The sequence below is a fragment of the Lygodium microphyllum genome, chromosome 15 (assembly GCF_053477565.2).
Source record: "Lygodium microphyllum isolate KBCC chromosome 15, Lygodium_microphyllum_v1.1.10, whole genome shotgun sequence".
NCBI lineage: Eukaryota > Viridiplantae > Streptophyta > Polypodiopsida > Schizaeales > Lygodiaceae > Lygodium > Lygodium microphyllum.
In genome coordinates, this window is record NC_141149.1 from 71,221,681 (window position 1) to 71,241,633 (window position 19,953).

The 19,953-nt window shown below is 41.0% G+C and overlaps 1 protein-coding gene across 4 annotated transcripts; it reads right to left on the reverse strand.

The window, feature by feature from the left end:
* Positions 1-2,584: 2,584 nt before the first annotated feature.
* On the reverse strand, positions 2,585-19,585 carry LOC148024660 (polyadenylate-binding protein RBP47B'-like). 4 transcript variants are annotated; one of them, XM_087694300.1, is made up of 10 exons: positions 18,576-18,697; positions 9,599-9,698; positions 8,926-9,376; positions 7,128-7,204; positions 6,906-7,036; positions 4,476-4,572; positions 4,061-4,231; positions 3,503-3,597; positions 3,321-3,420; positions 2,585-3,249 (listed from the first exon to the last, which is right to left on the reverse strand). In XM_087694300.1, the coding sequence occupies exons 2-9, from the start codon at positions 9,632-9,634 to the stop codon at positions 3,333-3,335; spliced, it is 1,146 nt and encodes a 381-aa protein (XP_087550426.1). In that variant the 5' UTR covers positions 9,635-9,698; positions 18,576-18,697; the 3' UTR covers positions 2,585-3,249; positions 3,321-3,332. The 4 variants fall into 4 exon arrangements, with proteins under 4 accessions (XP_087550426.1, XP_087550424.1, XP_087550425.1 ...); XM_087694299.1 differs by lacking the exon at positions 9,599-9,698 and adding an exon at positions 19,259-19,584 and having other exon boundaries at positions 2,586-3,236; positions 18,576-18,784; XM_087694297.1 differs by lacking the exon at positions 9,599-9,698 and adding an exon at positions 19,259-19,584 and having other exon boundaries at positions 2,586-3,249; positions 18,576-18,784.
* Positions 19,586-19,953: the final 368 nt, after the last annotated feature.

Consider the following 19,953-nt stretch of genomic DNA (forward strand, 5'->3'; position numbering starts at 1 on the left):
ATTTACTACATATACCGTGACCATACACTTGTACATTGCACGTGACAAGTATCCATCACTATCATCACTTTATCATTTATTCTGTTAATGACTATTGAACAAGGAAATGTCGATCACACATTGTGATGTTGAAGTTCCTCTCTCTCTCTCTCTCTCTCTCTCTCTCTCTCTCTCTCTCTCTCGTATCTCTCTTGATTTCGCTTCCTTGTGCTTCCATCTGAGCCTCTCCCCTTCAAGTAAAAGACAAAAAATTAGGATTAGATGTGGAAGAAGAACTCGTATCATGCTAGCATTACTAGGATTGAAAAAAGACTAAGGAAATGTGACCACTCCTATGGGTACAACATGATAGAAGAAGAAAGAATGTGCTTAGATACTCTAGTGCTCCAACTTCAACTTCAAGATGATTACCTTGCAAAACCAACATCAAGCAACAATCTTCATATGGCACAAGAATCATAGTTGAAGCTCATGGAGAGTGACGGATTTGAAATGTGCACACATGCGCGCACGCACACACGCACGTGTGTGTGTGTGTGTGTGTGTGTGTGTGTGCGTGCGCGCGCGTGTGGAGGAGACTAGTTGATTGCTCTAAACTTCATATTCATAGTAGCCTTTCCTACAGTCTGACTATTAGAATATCATTCTATGTTGCAAGATTTGGTGACTACAAAGGGCCCTTGCCCATCAAGCTCAATGTCTCTTTCCTAGAAGAATAGGCCTACTATTAGGTTATATACTATAGATAAAGGAAGCATCCTCTAACTATGCAAGCCTCACTCTTAAGAGATATGGGTGAAATCAAAGTTACCAAGAGGATGCACTGAAGCAATTGTGACGTACTCTAAAGATATGGGGGAAATAAAGTTGCAAGGAGGAGAAAAGTTGCTAGTCTTCTTGCAAACGCCCAAGATTGTGTTATACTTACTTTGCTACTTCTCCCACTTATCACGTATTGATATGGATACTTCAAAGTACTAAAGATTTCATTCACCATCAAGAACAAATACAAGTCAATGCTACAAAGGTTCAACTAAAAGCCAATTGGGACATCGAAGGTGAAGACCTCACACCATCACTCTAGAGCTTTGGAACCAAAGAGAAAGAAAGATAGTGCAATTGATTGAAGATATGGAGGGGAAAGTACATTCACGTGATGATATCACATGCATATTTGATTCATCCATCTTCCTGTATTGGCTTCCCTCTGTGAGTGGGGATTGATAACATGGCAAAGGAGTTGTTCAAGTATGGAATCGAGGCACCGAGTGAGATGGCTACTCTCTTGGATCAACCTTTCACCTTAGAGGACCTCAAGTATGATCAACAAGATGAAGGATGACTTTGAGGTAGTCTCCAAGTCCCCGATTGGATTGTCAAACTACGGTTCCAAATTGTCAAGAATAGCATTGATCAAAAGGTACTTCGTTGCCCCATAGGTATGAAGCTCACAATGTAAAGGTCTAATTCACTTTTGCAGAAGGTTGAAGGGAAAATGTTGAATTGGGTAGGACAAACTCCGGGTTTCACCATTTGTGGTCGAAACAATCATCTTTGTTAGTTATGCCTAGACTATCTTTTCCCTTCAGAAGACTTCTTGGACAAAGGTCAAACCTCTTTGTGGAGCCTATTTACGGTCCTAAGCAGTTGCATGGGATCGAGTCATTGTGGCCAAGGAGAATTAAGAAAAATTAAGCAACAAGTCCTGAAGACTAATCTTAAAGTTGTGCAACTCTTCATGGGAAGCTGACTTCAACTTTAGCAAAGCGTGCACTTTGACGCAGGAAAGTTCTATGTTATCCAGTCAAGATGATGGTCAAATTTTCCAGCACGAAGGCCAAAAGTACCTGATCAAACTTAAACAAGAGTGGGGCAAGCATTTTTATAATGATTCTCAAGTGGTCTGGAAGAAAAGGAATAGAAAGGCCTGGAGTTCAATTCCATCAAGACGGATCCACTGTGCTCCTCTGGAAGGTGCTGTGAAAGAAACTACCAACAAAGGACAGAGTTCGCAAATTGATGGGGTTGTCCCTTTACCATGTGCTCTATATGCAGGAGAATGATGTCTACCATCTTTTTTGGGAATGTCTCTCAAGTTTTCTGAGAACATCCGGCTGTCAGAAAGTGTGGAGGAAGTTCAAAAAAAAGTGATGTATGATGTAAGGTTGCATGTTGCTATCAAATGCAAGCAAGAACTGTCAGGAGAGTGAATGAGACCTCATGGAAGATTCGGGCTTTCATCAGGAGGCAAGTGCTTGAAAAACATTTGGGCAATTAGGAACTTCAGAACTCACGGTGGGCAGAGGTTTAGGATAGAGATAGTAAAGCCTTTCTGACATTAGTCAATCAGACCTAGAAGCTTGCTTGTCAGTCTCTGAATAAGGTTTTGATTATTCCCGGTGGGAGTTGTAAATGTTTTTATTTACACTTGATACGAGTATCTCCAAGTGGTCGCATTTAAAGAACATATTTCTGGCTCTTCGACTAAAGAGGGTTCAGGGTGAGAATCCTTGTCATCAAAAACAGAAACAACAAACCAATGACATTGTAATAACTTGATACAATGAACTTTAGTATCATAAATTTATGTTATAACAAAAATGCTTACCAAAGAGGCCTAAGTTATCAGGGCGTATATAACCCAAATATATCCGGCAAGAAACTTAAATACACTGTTCAACAGTCAAACTACAAAACCATACCTCTCAGCAATGACGCCTTTTCATATCAGACTAACTTGTTAGCAATCAAATGGCCTGACATTTGGGTGTGAGGTGAGAGCGCACGGTGGGTTAATGAAAGTGAGATTAGTTCCGGGTTACAGACAGAAGTCCGGGCCACCATGTACTTAATTTCTGTACTTGTGGTGCAGCTTGATACAACAAGGCTCAGTTCATACACTCGACTTCTTCAATACCAAGTGCATGTTGTCTGCTAGGAACAAGATGATGTAAACTTTTTCTGACCCCAGTTGCCTTTACAAGGAGCACTGGATCACAGACACTCCATATATCACAAGGCCATACCACCCCTTGACAAAGATTTCCTTTGGTAGGCCTTGCATTCAACAATCTCTCTTTTACATCAACACCTGCTGCAGACCATGCTGGCTCTCATCCACAGAGAAAGTTTTGTGTTTCATTCAATGTAGACATATCCAATCTAACTGCATTCCGTTCCACAATCCATGTTCTTCATCATGTGCCGAATCCCTCCAGGACCGAATATCTCAGTGCCTGTTCCAAAAACCTTCAGGGACGAGAATCAGTGCCATGAGAGGTTTGTGCTTGAAACCACACCCATGTTGCAACCCTTTATACCTTCTCATCTGGCTACGCTTGGACATGTTCTGATGTTGTTAGCCAAAGATGATGAGCTACTGCCAATCGTTCATGTAAAGCAACATACCCAGCATTTAATCTGAAATAAGGTTCAGCCAGAAAATTAGATATAATAGCATTTCAAGCAACAACCACAATCAGGGAGCACCAACTCTGCATACTTGTCAACATCAGGAGGAGCCAACAGGTCAACTTTTTCCTCTTCCTTGTATTCTTGAACTGGAGCAGCAGTTGCACTCACAGCCTGCGCTTCAGCCTAGTTCGCACAGTGAAAAATTCAAATTAGTCCTATTTCGAAAAGTGAGTAAGCACAATAAGATAGCAGCAGTACCAAGGACGAAGATTGCAGCATCTTGGAAAAACAGAGCATTCCATATATTACATAATGACAATATTATATGCTGCATCAGAAGTGATTACTTATCAAGCATCATCACCTATGTTTTTATTGATATAACACAGAAGGAAAGGAAAAGTTTGGGATGATCAGAAGCTTCAATTTTAACGATGGCTGTGTCCCTCCCTGCTTCACCTATCATCTAGACTCCTAGATGCATGGTAAACAATGATGTGTCAACTTTGAGTTCTTGTTTCCCATGAGGTCCCACAGTTTTACACACCTGTAACTACAAGCCCAAATGCTAAGTTGACTTCATTTCTCAATCAACAATTATGACAGCAACTAGTACTCTAATGCCAACATCAAGCTTTCAACTTACCAGCTGCTGTTGAGGGTAACTTGCATATGTAGAGTAACTACTGTAAGCATAAGCTGAGGGATCTTGTGCTTGATATGCATAGCCATAACCATCATAACCCTGTGTGTAGCTATAAGCTTGATTCCACTGGTTTGGATCAGTTTGTCCCTGACCCCAGCCAGCTGTCTGCCACTGATAATCCAAAATGGCAGGAAAAAAGACATATAAACAAGCTATCAATCATAACTCTTAATTGACTAGGAGTTACGAAAGGTTTAAGTTGCAAAATAACACAATAGAATAGCATTGCAAGAAGAAATGGCTAACTGAGACTGCTGATAAGCACTAGCAAGTCAGATGAGAATAAAAATCAATAGATATATGTAACTAATTCAATAGGCTACGATATTTTAAATATGGGAAGGCGCAGAAGAACCTGCTTGTTTGCAGGGCTTCTGCCCCATGATAGTCTAACAGTTTGCTGCCCAATAACAGTCCCATGTATTTTCTGAAGAGCCTCTTCAGCACAAGACCTGCAAATAAATCAGACGCACACTCACATGCACATCACTTTTTTCTGTAAAGGTTCTTGAATTGAAGAGTAAGTAAACGTACACCAGCATGAACCCGCCATTTCACAGCTTTAAAATTACAGCCAAAAAACACACACAGCTACTAAAATGGAACTTGTCAAAGCCCCATCTTGCAGATTGAAAATAACCATCTAGACAAGTGTTTTCTCAGCACTTTCAGTTGAAGGCATGCACTTGAGAGCATACAAGAAAGAGTATGCCTTAAAGTAGCCAAATCTCCTGACCTTAGAACTTCTAAAGTAGGCCAAATCACTAAAATACATTACAAGGGAGGCCATACCAAATCCCACCTTTGGACCATTAGAATGGCCATGTAGAGTTGTTTTAGCAACAAGATATGTACTGGAGAGTACATTGAGTTCTCATGGAAGAGAGAACAATAGGAATAGGCACCAGGAAGATCATTTCACAGACATGGAAAACAAGAGAGACTCTCAGACTTCCATAATGGGCCTTGACATATGAGTAATCATCAGAAACAAGAGAGCATGTCAAGTATTGGATCTAATATGAGAACACCACAGGAGATTTATCTAAGTCATACACCTACTTGTTCATCGACAAGATTTCATGATCCGGTGGTTGAAACCCTAAAATCAGAATTGAAAAATACCCAAAAAGCTGAAACACAAACACAAAGGCTGAAATGCAAAAAACAGGGACTCTGACTTCTTTCAAGAAACAGCCACAATCTAGCCAATAGCCAAAACCTTCATTGTCTTTATTGGAAACCACCTCTTTTCCCTTATATCCTTTCTTTCCTTTTACCAAAGGGTAAGTGAAATTGTTTTTGTATCTTTGGTAAGAAGATGGAACATTATAAGAATCTTGAAGGTTGGGTATTCAAAACAAGCCAATCTCAAAGTTTATTTTAATGAGCCCAATAAAGTAAAGAAGGCCTCTCCACCCCAATGTGAAGATGCCTTGCACTGCAATCAGCCAAGGCAAGGTTATCTGCTGGCATCACCATGAAAAAATTGGAATCCTTTACAGTGAAGATCTCCTACCTTGCAGGTGTGCACACATGGACCAGTAAGGTGAAGGCCAATTTGGAGTGACCTATTCCACAGGATCAAATTGAGCTTCCCTCCTCCTTTGGCTTTTTGTTGGTATTTAATGTCTCTTTCTGAAACATCTCACTCAAGTGACTAGGCCGCCCCCCCCCCCCCCATCACCAACTTATAAGATGATTCCCTCTTCTTTTAAACAGTTCAGCAAGCAGCTTCCAATCTTAAGGTTGCATCTCTCAGGTCAAACAAAACCTTCTGTGGTTTGTAACAATCATAATCATACCAAAATCTCTTTCCTACCCCTTGGGAACAAGTGAGCATCATTTCTTGTTTCCATTCCTACCCATTTCCTTCTACATCTAGATCTCTGTATTCTATATACAGATTTGCCAACTTTCATGGGTGAGCAATCTGATTCTCATTTCAAATTTTAACTTGTCCATTTAAGTTTTCGGTGGGATATCTGGTTGCCATACCGCTGCATTGTGACAGCGGTATTTACACATCCAAGGCTTGGATGGGCACCTCTCTATAAACAAGATAGTTAAGATAGGTTTGTTTATTGTTTTGGTTGTTTGTTCTACTTTGTTAAGTCATTTTTATGTTTCACATTTTTAGTCTGTTTTCCCTTTTTGATTGACACATTAAATCTATTCAACTACACATCAGTGCACCCTACTCATTTGAAGATGTACCCTACCCTTCAAGTTGGCCTACTTTCAGAGTATCATGGCTTTGATCTAGCTCTTCCCAGTAAGCGGAACCAAAAAATTGGTGGATGATGCCTACCTACCACCAGTTACTAAACCAAGGCAGCAAAGTCTTTTAATAGTTCCAGAAAACAAGACACCTGTGCAATGATTTTTTATTTTGACAAAGCTCACAGCTATTCTGTTGATAGGGCAATTTGGATGCATGGGCTCTAGGTTTCAAATGATATACAAAGAATCCATCCAGATGTTGCAATTATGTTTCAAATCAACATTGGGTTTTCACATTCCAACATAACACAACATTAATCCACAAATGAGCAGCCCCCAACTGGCATGAGAAGGCCAAGTTGTTCAACAGTTAACTTTGTGCTTTCCATTTTCAAAACCAATTCAGATAGGTAGGATGCGAGGCGCAACATGAACCTCATAAAAACAGGTAGGTAAGATGCAAGGTCCACATGGACCTCCTAAAACAAGTCATAAAATAATATCTTCTACAACCATAGGTAAATACTCAAAAGATTGAACCTTGCAGAAACATGCAACATACCTATGCATAAACTGAACAAAGCCACAACCCTTTCCAAGGGGAATCTTTACATATACCAAATCACCATAATGGCCAAAAATACTCCTCAAGTCCATCTCTGTCACATTTGGATCTAAGCCGCCAACAAAAATCTGCATACCCAATAATTTCCCCATTTCTTACAGTTTACATGATACTGCACTTCAAGATTTGTTAAAACGGGTAACCTAGCAAAATACTTACTGTGGAGTTGTTCGGATCAGTATCGGTAGCTACCCCTTGTGTGGTGGTAGCTTGGTATGTGGTCACAGCCGGTGCAGCTGCAAACACATTCATATAGTATAAGCATACACAAAAAGATGGGCTTTGAAAAATATGGAGACAAGATCAGTGTGGATCAAAATTATGGACAGGAACTTAGAAATACCTGCTGGCATCAAATATAACTTCAGATTGGAAAGAAAATTCCTTACTAACTGGAACAAAGGCTTTGTTCAAAATATAAAGTATGTAAACAAGGCTAATATGACCACCATGTAGAATCCTATGATTAGCCTATGATTTCAAAGAATTTTGAATACCTATGCCTGGGAGATTGTATCATGCAACCACCTGTAAACTGCAATTATACAATGGAAGAAGACCTATCAAAGAGTCGGAGAGATCCTTTGCTGCACAAGTTCTGAGTCTATTTGAAAGAAATTTGATAACTCATTGCAAATACTAACACCAAAACCATTAAAAGCGGGCTCTACATGTTGCCCTTGTTTCAGCAAGGAGACCATTTGGAGATAGCTCCTGACAGCTGTTTTCAAGTGATTTGTTTCATTCACCTTTGAGTCTAAGTGTGTAACTTGCAGCTATTAAAGTATAACCAACTTGCCACTTCACACAGATTCTAATAACTGACATTTCAAAACATTCAGCACTAAATTGCACATGTAACATACACTCTCAGCAGGAAGATCGTTTGAATCTAGACCTCAAACAGTTTCTACTTTCAAATTTCCAGTCTGGATGACTATTTTATAAAACACTGTTCCAGTTGTACATATCTGTGAAATTAATCACTCAACATGTAGACTACTAAATTGTTCCATGCTTAGAAGCTTCAAAACACCCAAAAAAAAATGGAAATCCCTATGCAATTAAACTCAGATATTAACTCTCTAATGACCAAAGGCCAAATACATAGGTATAGCTTTCGGGATCAACTCAAAGAGCATGCAATAACTGGTTGATATCACTATTGAGTATGGAGCTCACGAAGATAGACCAGCACGCTATGGAGGGTGAAGATCTGTGACGGAGAGAGAGAGAGAGAGAGAGAGAGAGCTCTTACAAGTACACAACAAGCCGAATAGATTGATATGATAGTTTGTGATGAAAGTGCAAGCGATAGGCCTGAATATATAGGCTGAGGTATCCACCTACACCTTTGACCCTTATTAAAAGCTAAGTGGTACAAAGGTGTTACGCACCTAAGCACACACTTTTACACACAATAATGTGTGTTCACACACGGGGATAAATAATGTAACACTTTCGAGCTATCCTATCTGTGCATAGGAAAATACCAACGTGGCTCTTGCCTGCCCTCTTAGGCCATATTTGGAGAGGAGGCAATCCCGGTCCCCCCTCTGGGCATTCACATGTATGTGTCTTATCTCAAGACATGGGATGCATTTTGGGGACGGGAACAGAAACAGGGACGGGGCAAGAATTGCCATCCCCTGTTACCATGAGAAGGGGCTCTAACATGGGGAAGGGGCTGGGACAGTATGGGCACAAGATGGGACTTGGACAGGAAGCTAGAAAATGGCCATCCCCTATCACACTGTCTCAGGATATTTCAGATTTTCCTTACAACATGCATAGACATCATGCAACTGAAACTCTGGAAAACATGACATTAACAAGCGACTCGCAGAGAATCATGACATGTAAAACATTTTGCAAAGGCAAAAGACTGCATTCCTAGGTACACTTTTATAGATTGTTGTCTTTAAGAACAGGGTACATGTACAATGCTGGAAAACACCTTTTTTTGTTGTTGCAGCACTTATTCTCATTGGCCTGCTTGAACAATACACGCCGTTCATCTCTGTCATTGCACGAGTTCGCTCATTTTCATCTGCAAATCTGACAAAACCGTAACCCTTGGAGCGGCTTGTGATTGGATCAATTATCACTTTTGCACCTCTGACAGAAGGATAGCGAGTCCTAAAGGTTTCCTGAAGCACATAGTCTGTTACATCTGGTGCAAGATCCCCCACAAATATTGATTGGTCTGAGCTTCCATCAAGGCGCCTTTCACCAAGACCAAAGGAAGCCCAATTCAGTCTAAATGCCTGCTCTGTTTGAGGCATCAGAGTACCATTGTATGTCTGCAATACTCTCTCCGCTGCAGCATGCGAAGTGAACTCCACAAATCCATAACCTTCTGAATACAATGTTTGCTTGTTCCGAATCACCTTGGCTGACAAAATTTGCTGAAAATACAAACAAGAAGGGTCAATAACACCTTTGTTAATTACAATGACTCTAAAATCATCAGGGGAAATAACTTTTTACAATCAGATGACAAAATCTATAATCAAAAATAGCAAGCAAGAAAACAAAAAAGCCACAACTGGAAGACGTTGGTCTAGAGCTTCAAGCAACAGTAAGCCTATGAAAGAGATAGCATGTCATAGTTTTGATGCATTTCCTACCAATTCAGGATCATCACAGCCTTCAAATGGTAACATACTCTTTCAATATCCCCAAGCATACTCCAATCAATGAAATGTTCTAACCAAAGAGCATTGGACTCTGTAAAAGGAAAATGTAGGCACTTGTGAACAATCTGAACTTCCTTTCCCCGCCACAGGTATCAATGGCATGACTGGATTGAAACTGGCAGCTTAATTGCAAGGTATTTCAGCAACAGTAAATTTTGAAATCATGTTAGAATTTGCTTCAAAAAGCAGACAAGAAAATGCAAACGTCTGTCCACATTGCCATTCAAGTGACAAAACACAACATAATCAGCCTTTAGGAGCTACTAGGGAAAGCCAGTTCACATATCAGAATGTTGCATCCTCTTATTATTACAAGGTGATTGAAGGATAGTTTCTGAACTTTGCCTGCATAAAGTGTACTATGAATGGGCTAGGCTTTGTTTTACATGCCATACATTGATCAGAAACCCTAAACCAATTACGAATGAAAACCCCAAACTGTAATTGTGCAGGTTATACACCTAATGTCACATATGATGTGTCACATGAAGAGGTTACTCTGTGGGACCCATAATGATTTTGATACCTTATGTAACAGTAAGAGCAGACTGTCAGTGAAATCAATTGATGTAATGTGGCATGTCACAGGATGTTCACTAGGTTTTACCATTTTTATTCCCTTCCTCTGTATTTTCAGGTGGATTTTATAAAATGATTGAAAATAAAGGCCACTAGGGATTTTAATACAGAAATGTGGATTACTTAATTTTGGCATGCTTTTAAGGATGCAAGCACTTAGTCACACAATTGGGTAATTGTAGATGCACATCTTGTACCTACACACCAATATTAATCTTCACCTAACCATCATCCATGTGCATTTAGAAGAACAATGTTGACATTGTTTTGAAGCCAACCATCGTGCAATTCACTCTTCATACGTATCCATATTAATTTAAGAGGAGTGCTGCTGCATGTAACCCAATTTCTTAGGACTGGAAATTTTTGCCATACATGCAAAATCTTATTTCAGCATAAATTTAAAGCTTTATATACTTTAGCGCCTGAGAATGATGCAAACTTGTTTTATAAATTCATTACAACACCAACTTTCTTGTTACACATGGTTGAAAGAACTTGGAACTCTCCAAGAATACATGCCATAGTTCACATGTGTAAACAAATTGCAAACATGTCATTGTCCTAAGCTCTTCAGCTAATGGTTTGTTTTTTCTTTTGTTCATCTTGGGCATCTAAAGATAGCCTCTATGTGCGAACTGCTGTCCAAAGAGGAAGTTTGCTTCAGTCCATTGAAAGTAGCTTCTTGTTTTCCTATCCCTTTTCATTGTTCCATAGTAACAAGGGATGGACATTCTCTAGCTTCCCATCCCATCTCACTTCTGTCCCCATGTTAGAGAGAGACCCCTCTTTTGGTGACAGTAAATGGTAATTCCTATCCCTGCCCCCAAAACCTATCCCACGTTAATATGCATTGTTCCCTCCTGACCTACTCATGCATTGGCCAGATCTTATCCTTTTTCACATAAACCATGTGCACCCCTTACAACCTAGTGCCAAGTCATGAATGCGAAGCAAGAGGGCAAATCCTCAACGGATTTGTCCTACAGTAGGGTGGTATCGGTTAGCGGAGAGGTTTCTCACAAGGATGCATTAGATTAGGTAAATTTTAGGAATAGCTAAATGTTATCTTAAGAGTGTCATCTTAAATCCCAACCTAGTGTCATTTTAAGGGACTAGGGTGAGACTCTACCCTATGGGTATATGACTCGAAGCACCACTGTCCACTAACCAAGGCTGCGCAGAAGACACTACAGCCATGGAAGAAGAATCCTCCTCCAAAGCATGGATATGAAGGAACACCGACTCATGGGTACGCTGGTGTAGAGGTAGAAGAAGGCTCCGATGTAGATCCACCCTTCGCTCCCGGACGAAGGTGAGGGTACTTCTTCCAGCATTTCTCCTCGGGATGTGTCCCTTTCCCACAGTGTGGGCACTTTGGTCTCCCTAAATCTGAGTCAGAGCCTGAAGAACTGTCCTTCTTCTTAGCTTTTGACTTCTTCTTCTTCTTCTGTCCTCCCGAACCTGCAACAAAGGCTCTAGTGGAGTCAGATCCACTAGCATTGACCTCTCTGAGTCACTCGTCATGCTCCAAGACAAGCGGAGATAGCTCCTCCCATAGAAGCTTCTCACGGGTCCTCGATGTAAGAAGGCTGGTGTAGAAGACATCAAACTGAGGCGATGGCAGCTGAGTCAAGAGAATCATAGCCATGTCTTCAGAAGATATCGTCCGACCGAGGCATGCAAGCTCATCCCTCATTTCCTGTAATCTATTGATGTGGTCCTTCATGGAAGGACTATCATCAATAGCGAGCATCCGCAACTTCTTTTTGAGAGATATCCAGTGGGCAAACGTCTTCTGGTGATAGAGAGACGCAAGCTTTCTCCACACGTCTACTGCAGTCTTCAAACTGTGAACATGAACAAGAACAGAATCCTGTAAACTCAGAAAGAGGAAAGATTTGGCTCTAGAATTGAGCCGATCCCATAAGGTTGCACGATCCATAGATGTCCCATCTGCGGGATCCACCTTAGGCCGGGGAATAGGAACAGAAACAAGCTCCCAAAGATCGAAGGAGTCCAAGATACACTCCACCTTGCAGGACCATAGAGAAAAGTTGGAGCCATCCAACCGGTCCTCTTTGGGCAGCTGAGGAAGTACAGGTACCTGTACAGGGGGTACCAAAGGCTGTATCTTCGGCCCACTGGAAGGGGCTCGCCGAGATACATGAATAGAAGGGGGACGGGAAAGAGGAATAGACTCCGGACGATGGTCCTCGTGATAGAAATCACACCTCTGTTCAGATGAGTGTCGAGACAAAAGCTCGTCATCTGAGTCATCAAAGCCCGTAAACTGATGAGAAGACATCTTCCAATCTGCAAAACACCAAACACCAAAGAAAACTTTGCCGATGCCGAATAATGACCAGCAGCATGGTCACCAATCACCAAAACGCAGGTAGGGGAGGCCTACAGACACCTGGAGCTGCAAAACGCAAGGTTGTTTGATGAATATCACCAAGACAGAAGCTGCCAGCACCAAAACACAGCCTGGGAATAGGTCGCCAGCAGGAAAAGAGCCGCCTGGAGATGGAACGACAGCCAAAGCAGCAAAATGCCGACTAGAGGAATGTTGCCCAGCTGTAGGAGTGGCCGCCCTGACTGAAAACGCAAGTAGGAAGTGGTGGTTGATGACGTGGCAGCCTCTGGAGGGGGCGCCTGCAACAAACGCAAGGATGGTGACCTCCTAGAAGGGCCGCCTTAGCTATTGGGGATAAGGCCAGCAGCAAACGCAAAGATCTGGGTGATCTCCCACGTAAATCTCAGCTCCATGTACTCTCCTTCGGCTCTGATACCATGTGAGAGTGTGCTGCGGAAGAGGGAATACGAACACGGAGGGAGAGAGAGAGAGAAAGCAGAAAATAGGGAAGAGAAATCTGCACTGACTGAAATGAATGTTGAATACAAACGGGAAGGCGGAAGGAGTCTGATCAGTCCCTGCACGCAGCCCACAGCGTCAGTGAGGGCACTAGATCAGGCTGATGAAGATGGCAGTACCACCACGGGGGAGTCGATCCGGTTATGCCCTATGGTTTGACCGCTAGTGGCTGCCCACTAAAAGAGGCCAAAAAGAAATACACATCCTAAGACAACCAATCAAGAGTGACTAGCCTCCCCCATCATAACACATGACAAACACATCAGGGCTCCCAAACACATCAGGGCTCCTAATGTCCTCGTCTGACTCAGACTGAGACTCACAGGCAGGAGATGACAAGGCATGACAAACATGACTGCTAACAAGGAGACCTTAGAGTCAATTAGGGACCTTTGTTACAGGTCGATTATTCAATCTCGTGGCAATGGGACTGAGTTCCCCCTACAAGGGTAGACTCAAGCCACACTAGGCCACAAAGTTTGGATATTTCGTGGGAGTGACGGATGGACTCGCCTAGGTATATCTCTTATGGACTACCAAAATTGTACCATCAAGGATTCATTATATAGGACGTCACACTCCAAGACAGTTTCATCACCAGCCTCAACTGGATTTGGACAACCTTGAACTGCTCTCACAACAGGCGTGCCTTCCAATTACACATTGGCAACTACTCCTAGCTCTTGCCACAAGCACTTTGGAGGGCCATGACTGTGACTGAACAACCATGTCTATTTTGGTCTTCTAGATTTGGCCCTTCTCAGAAAATTGAAGCTTTTCCTGACACCAAAGCTGAAAGCACAGCAGTAAAAGCTGAACACAATTTTACATCATTGATTTGAGAATTGAGTTTGACAATCAAAAATGAAATTAAGAACAGATAAATATGATCCACATGCTACCATGTCACCACTTCAAAACAACCTTCATTTTCAAGAAAGGGTTTAACATTGATTACAACAAGCAATAAATTTATAAAATAAATTCGAAATTCAACACTTTTTTACTTTGGCCTAGAATGCCCTCAAGAAATTGAGACGAGCTGACACCCAATTAGCCCAAAAAATGTTGGCACCCCCTGCGGTGTTTCTTTTCACAATATTCCAAGATCTTGATCCCCAAGAAGATGAAGCACCTTGCCACAAACTAAGGAATTCATCCCTCAATCTCCACTTCCTCTATCAATACTCCGACACTCACCATGTATATATTCTACTTTCAATTTCAGTCTTCAGCATTCACTCTTTTTTGAGTTCTGCCTCTCTCTTTTGGCATTTCTCTCTCTCTCAGCCTATGCATCCGCTTTGTAAACACTACACATTATATCAATGCAGTCACCAGTGAAGGGCTGTACCGAGGTGGACAGATGTAAAGAGGAGAATTCAGCGTGTCAATAGAGCTGCATTTTCAGCGTACAAGTGTGAGCAGGAGGGTTGCACATCAACCTGTCAGAGTGCAGCGATGCGGAAGCATAGGACAAAGATTGAGAGAGAGTGAACACAAAGAGAAGAGAAAACATATTTGGTCTCCATCTTTCTTTTTATGTTCTTGAGTGAGCTTCCTCTTGTGTGTATGGTGTGTTTGGCGCGGCAACTCAACCAAATCCCCCTACCATGCAATTCATGGCACATCCCCTTGACTTATTGGGCTAAGGCGGTACATGCAGCAGTCCATATCATAAATGGAACACCTACAACTTCAACTCATCACATGTCTCCATATGAGAAGATGCATGAAAGGACACCTACAATTGCATACCTTAGGGTGTTTGGTTGTGTATGTTACGCACATCCCTTATGATTTGAGAAAAAAGATGAAACCAAAGGCTATTAAATGCATTTTCCTTGGGTATCCAGATGAGAAGAAGGGCTACCAATGTTATGATCATATCACTAAAGAGGTTCACATAAGCAAGGATGTGAGATTCAATGAGTTTGAGTCCTGGTATAGATTGAAAACTATTGTTAAGCTGGATGTTTATAAGAGCAGTGATGATGACGGTTATGAAAAGAAAATTACAGCAAATAATGGTCAAATAAATCAACATGTTAAGGATTCTAGACCTCAAGACCATGAGGAAAGCAGTGAGAGTTATAGTCCATGGAGTAGTAGATTGAGAAGTGCATAAAAGAGAGAAGAAATTGCACAAGGAAAAAAGCCTATGGATGAAAGTTACAAGGATGAGCCTATGGACGACGAGTTTGGCATACCACATGTTAGAACTCCAAGGATAAAGAGTACAAGAAAATATGTTCCTACACATGCAAAAACAATTGAAACACCATCTAGTTCACCTTAGTTGAGAAGATCAAATAGAGCGAGGCATCCAGTGGGCAAATTGGCATATAATGACTTCATGAAGATGTATTATGCATATATGGTACCGTATGTTCAACATGTAGAGCCTACTTGTTTTGAAGAGATAATTGGAAGCAAAGATTAGAAGAATGCTATGGATGAGAAAATGGATGCATTGTCAAAGAACAAGACATGGGATCTAGTTGAGTTGCCTTACGGCAAGAAGGCAATTGGCTGCAAGTGGGTGTATAAGATCAAGTGTAAATCCGATGGCTCGTTGGAGAGATACAAAGCAAGATTGGTTGCAAAGGGTTATGCACAAATATATGGTTTGGACTATGAAGAGAAATTAGTTCAGTGGCTAAGATGACTAGAATGAGATCAGTGATTGCACTAGCTTCTATCTATGGCTGGAAATTATACCAAATGGATGTGAAGAATGCTTTCTTGAATGGTACATTGGAAGAGGAAGTATACATGGACCGGGAAAAAGAGTATGTACATCCAAAATATCCGCATTATGTGTGCAAGTTGAGGAAGGCATTGTATGGATTGAAGCAAGCACCTAGAGCTTGGTGTAAGAGGATCAGCAAGTTCTTATGTAACATAGGATTTCAGCAAAGCATGGTGATTATTCACTTTAGGTCGGACATACAAAGGATGGAATGGTGGTTGTGGTCATCTATGTTGATGATCTCATCATTACCAATACTCTTGAAAGAGAGATTGTTGAAGTGAAGCATGGGCTGCACAAAGAGTTTGGCATCAAGAACCTTGGTTTATTGAGGTACTTTCTTGATATTGAGATGATTGACAGCCCACATGGAATTTAGTTAGTGTAAAGGCAATACTCATTGGAGATGTTAGAGCAGTATGGAATGACACCATATAAACCAGTAGATACACCATTGGATGAAAACATTAAGATGACGGTGAATGATAGTCAATATGCGGAGGATGTTACTGTGTTCAAAACGATGATTGGTACCTTAATCTACCTAACTATAACAAGACCAAACTTGAGTTATTCAATGGGATTTATTAGCCAATTCATGTAGAAGCCATGAAGTCACATTTAGATGCAATGAGAAGAGTTTTGAGATACATGAAAAAGACGGATAGCTTTGTCTTGTTCTATGAGAAAGAGATCAAACCTATATTGTTTGGATACACAGATACAGACTGAGTTGGAAGTATCATGGATAGGACATCCAGGAGTGGTTATACGCTTTCATTTGGTTCAGCCTTTTAAGTTGGAGAAGCAAGAACCAACCCACAGTTGCTTTATCTAGTATGAAAGCTGACTAAAGAGGTATAGTATTAGCAGCATGTGAGCAAACATGGCTGAGATTACTACTATGTGATATGGGGATAGAGAGAGAAGGTAGAGTTATCATGTACTATGATACCATTAGCAATATTATGTTTACAAAGAACCCAATCTACCATCCAAGGACAAAGCATATTGAAGTGCACTACCATTTCATCAAAGAGAAGGTTATGGATAGAGAAAGAGACTTGATGCATGTCAAAACCAACGACCGAGTCGCAAATATCTTTACCAAAGCATTAGGTAACGATACGTTTGAGCACTTTAGAGGTACACATGAGATATTGTATCTACAAGCTCATTCTGAGCTTGAGAAGGAGTGTTGAGAAATAGACATACACTAAGTCTATATCCTATCTATGCATAAATAAACTAGAAGCTGTGTGAATTGACTTAAAGGTCAAAAGGTATCTATTGTTTTTGAGGATACTTTGTGTGTACTCAATTGACAATGGAAGTAAGAGAAGAATGAACATGGAAAAGAAGAACTCTTGAGCCTCCATATTTTGTGTCATTGCTCCTTCCATTGCACATCCACTTCTATTCTTTTCATTGTTGTATATCCCCAACTGCTCCCCACTCTTGCCACAAGGCACTTAGAATATCCACAACTATGATTAAACAACCATGCATGCTCTAGCTTTATAAATCTGACCCTTCTCAAAATAATTGACAGCTTTTCCTACCTTAAAAGCTAAAATTACAGGGATAAAAGCTAAACGTGGCTTTAATTTGATCATTGATTTTAACAAACAAAACAAAGATAGCTACATTAAAAAATTAAATTTCAAATTAGATAAATCTAACTTGCGTGCTACCACGCCAGCATTTCCAAAGAAAATGGTCATTTTTACTATCAAATGAATCGTCTTGAAGGCCTCTTTCCAATTATGTAATTTCATGTATAAATTACTTATTCCATCTCACTACCCTCTACTATTACAAATTAGGGTGCTACCAAAATGACTTGGAAAATTACTCACACCTGTTAACAAAAAGAGAAGCTTTTCTCTCTTCCACTACAATAACCATACTTAAAGGTCTCTTATTCTAAGGTAAGTACTTGACTTGTCCTTTCTAAGTTTGATCATTTGAAATTAAAATACAACTTTCCAGTTCTTCTCTAGGTTTATCTTCTTGTTCTTTAAGGATTGCATGCAATGGCCGCCTTATCTATAATGTCTACAAATCTACCTCAAATGTAAAAGACTTGTCCCTATTTTCAATTGTAGAAGAAGTAATATATGTGTCAAGAACACCACTAGTGTCCATTTAAGCATGTAGTCTATATTTTGATCCTAATCATTTTAGGATGACATGATGAGCAAATTGCAAGTAGGATTTGTTAACTAGAAGCATAACTGTATACAAAAAATATGACTGGATCCACATGCACAGCAACAAGAACATGTGCATGGTTGTGACAAAGGATACTACATGTAGCAAGGGCCATGCATGTATACAACCCATTTTATATTGTGACCCAGCGGATTGGACCATCATCCACAAGCCTATATATAAAACTTTATCAGCATTGGCAACTCATCAAGAAGAGATTCAGGTTCTGTATAATGTCTAGTTCATAGCAGTCATCTGCAACAGTTCAGAAAATGGGAACTGCATTACAGACAAGGGCAACAAAAGGATCTTATTCCTGAGGTTTTACAGGCAAGTCCTTCAAAGCTTGACATGGTGATAGAGAAAAGGCAGATCAGAAACTTTCTGACATAGTTCAAAGCGATCTCAAACGTTTAAAACAACACAATATAAGCTTACAAAACCAGAAAAAACAGTGTTCTGACTCTAACAAAACTACTGTGTACCTCTCCAGTTACTGTAAAACAGCTGTAGAGATAAGCTTCATCCATCCAATAATGCAAGTCTCCCACCCATAAAGTTCTAACTTCTTCATATGTCTGTGGCACATGATAAGGAGCAGATCCATGTGAGTAATGGTCTTGCTGAGGCATCTGCTGCATCATCATCCACTGTTGATCAGCAGTAGACGCTCCTGTCTGCATCATCCTAAGCCCTGTGTAACATCCCAAAGCAAAAGCAGTAATTCAGAAAAAATCAAAGCAGTCAAAAGAAAAAGCACACATGAGCCATGCTCAGAATCGCAACTTGCCGCCTGGAGAGAGGCGATCAAAACAGACAGTCTTGAACACAGCCTAGCATGAGGCTATGTCAGTTTCTGAAAATTTCCAATCATGATGCAATGGCAGTTTCTACTAGGACCGTTTCCATGGTCAACACAAAGCAGATAATGCACACAGCATCATCGGTATACACCTAACACCCTAACACTCATGTAATGGTGCGGTGATCAAAGCGGCTGACTAGCTTCTAATTGTCAACGATGGTGATGGTGATGCCATAAGCTGAGCAGCACCTTCAATGTAATGGACGTATACTGTTTCCGAATTCCAGTTTACTTCAGAAATGACGCCTCGAGAGAGGGCAAATGCCACGACAGTTGCATGCTGCCATAGATAGGGTTGTATACCTGAGCGATGGCAGACCAGGAGACTGAAGCAGCAGGCGAAAGAAGCTCCTGTGTCGTGCGCGCGTGGGAGTGTGCGCCGGTCCGGCCTATCGTCGGATCACGAGGGAGTCGCGCCCCTTCCGTCTTCCTTCTGTTCTCTCCTCTGTCCCTTCCTTTTCGACAGTCAAATGCACACTTCTTTACTTTTCATTTGCACCAAGAATTCCTCCGTAACTCCATAATTCCATGCCTCATGCTTTGGACTGTTGCCCATTCAAGTCATCACCTATTGAAGTCACCCCCAGGTTCCCCACATACGGGAATCACGACCAACTTCTCGTGGATGGTTAGGAAATGTGGATAATGCAATTAGGAGAAGGCTTCGGTTCAAAGGGGCTATCACAAGAAGGATGGATAGCTCATTGCTTCAGATGCAAGTGATCTGAAACACATTGGGCTTTTGGAGTATTTGAAAATATAAACCTACACTACACCTATACAAGAGGGAAGAAGCCCAACAACAAGTTGTTTGCAAATATCAAATCCACAACTCTCGAGCCCAAAGGTAGCATCAGAACTAGGAGAAGGAGACTCAAAGATGCTCGAAGGGCCATCCCATCTTATATGCATAATCTCGCACTATCGAGAACTATTTGGCTAATAAATTGTGTTAACAACCATATGTGTCATGCATAGTCATCTCATCGCTATGAGCC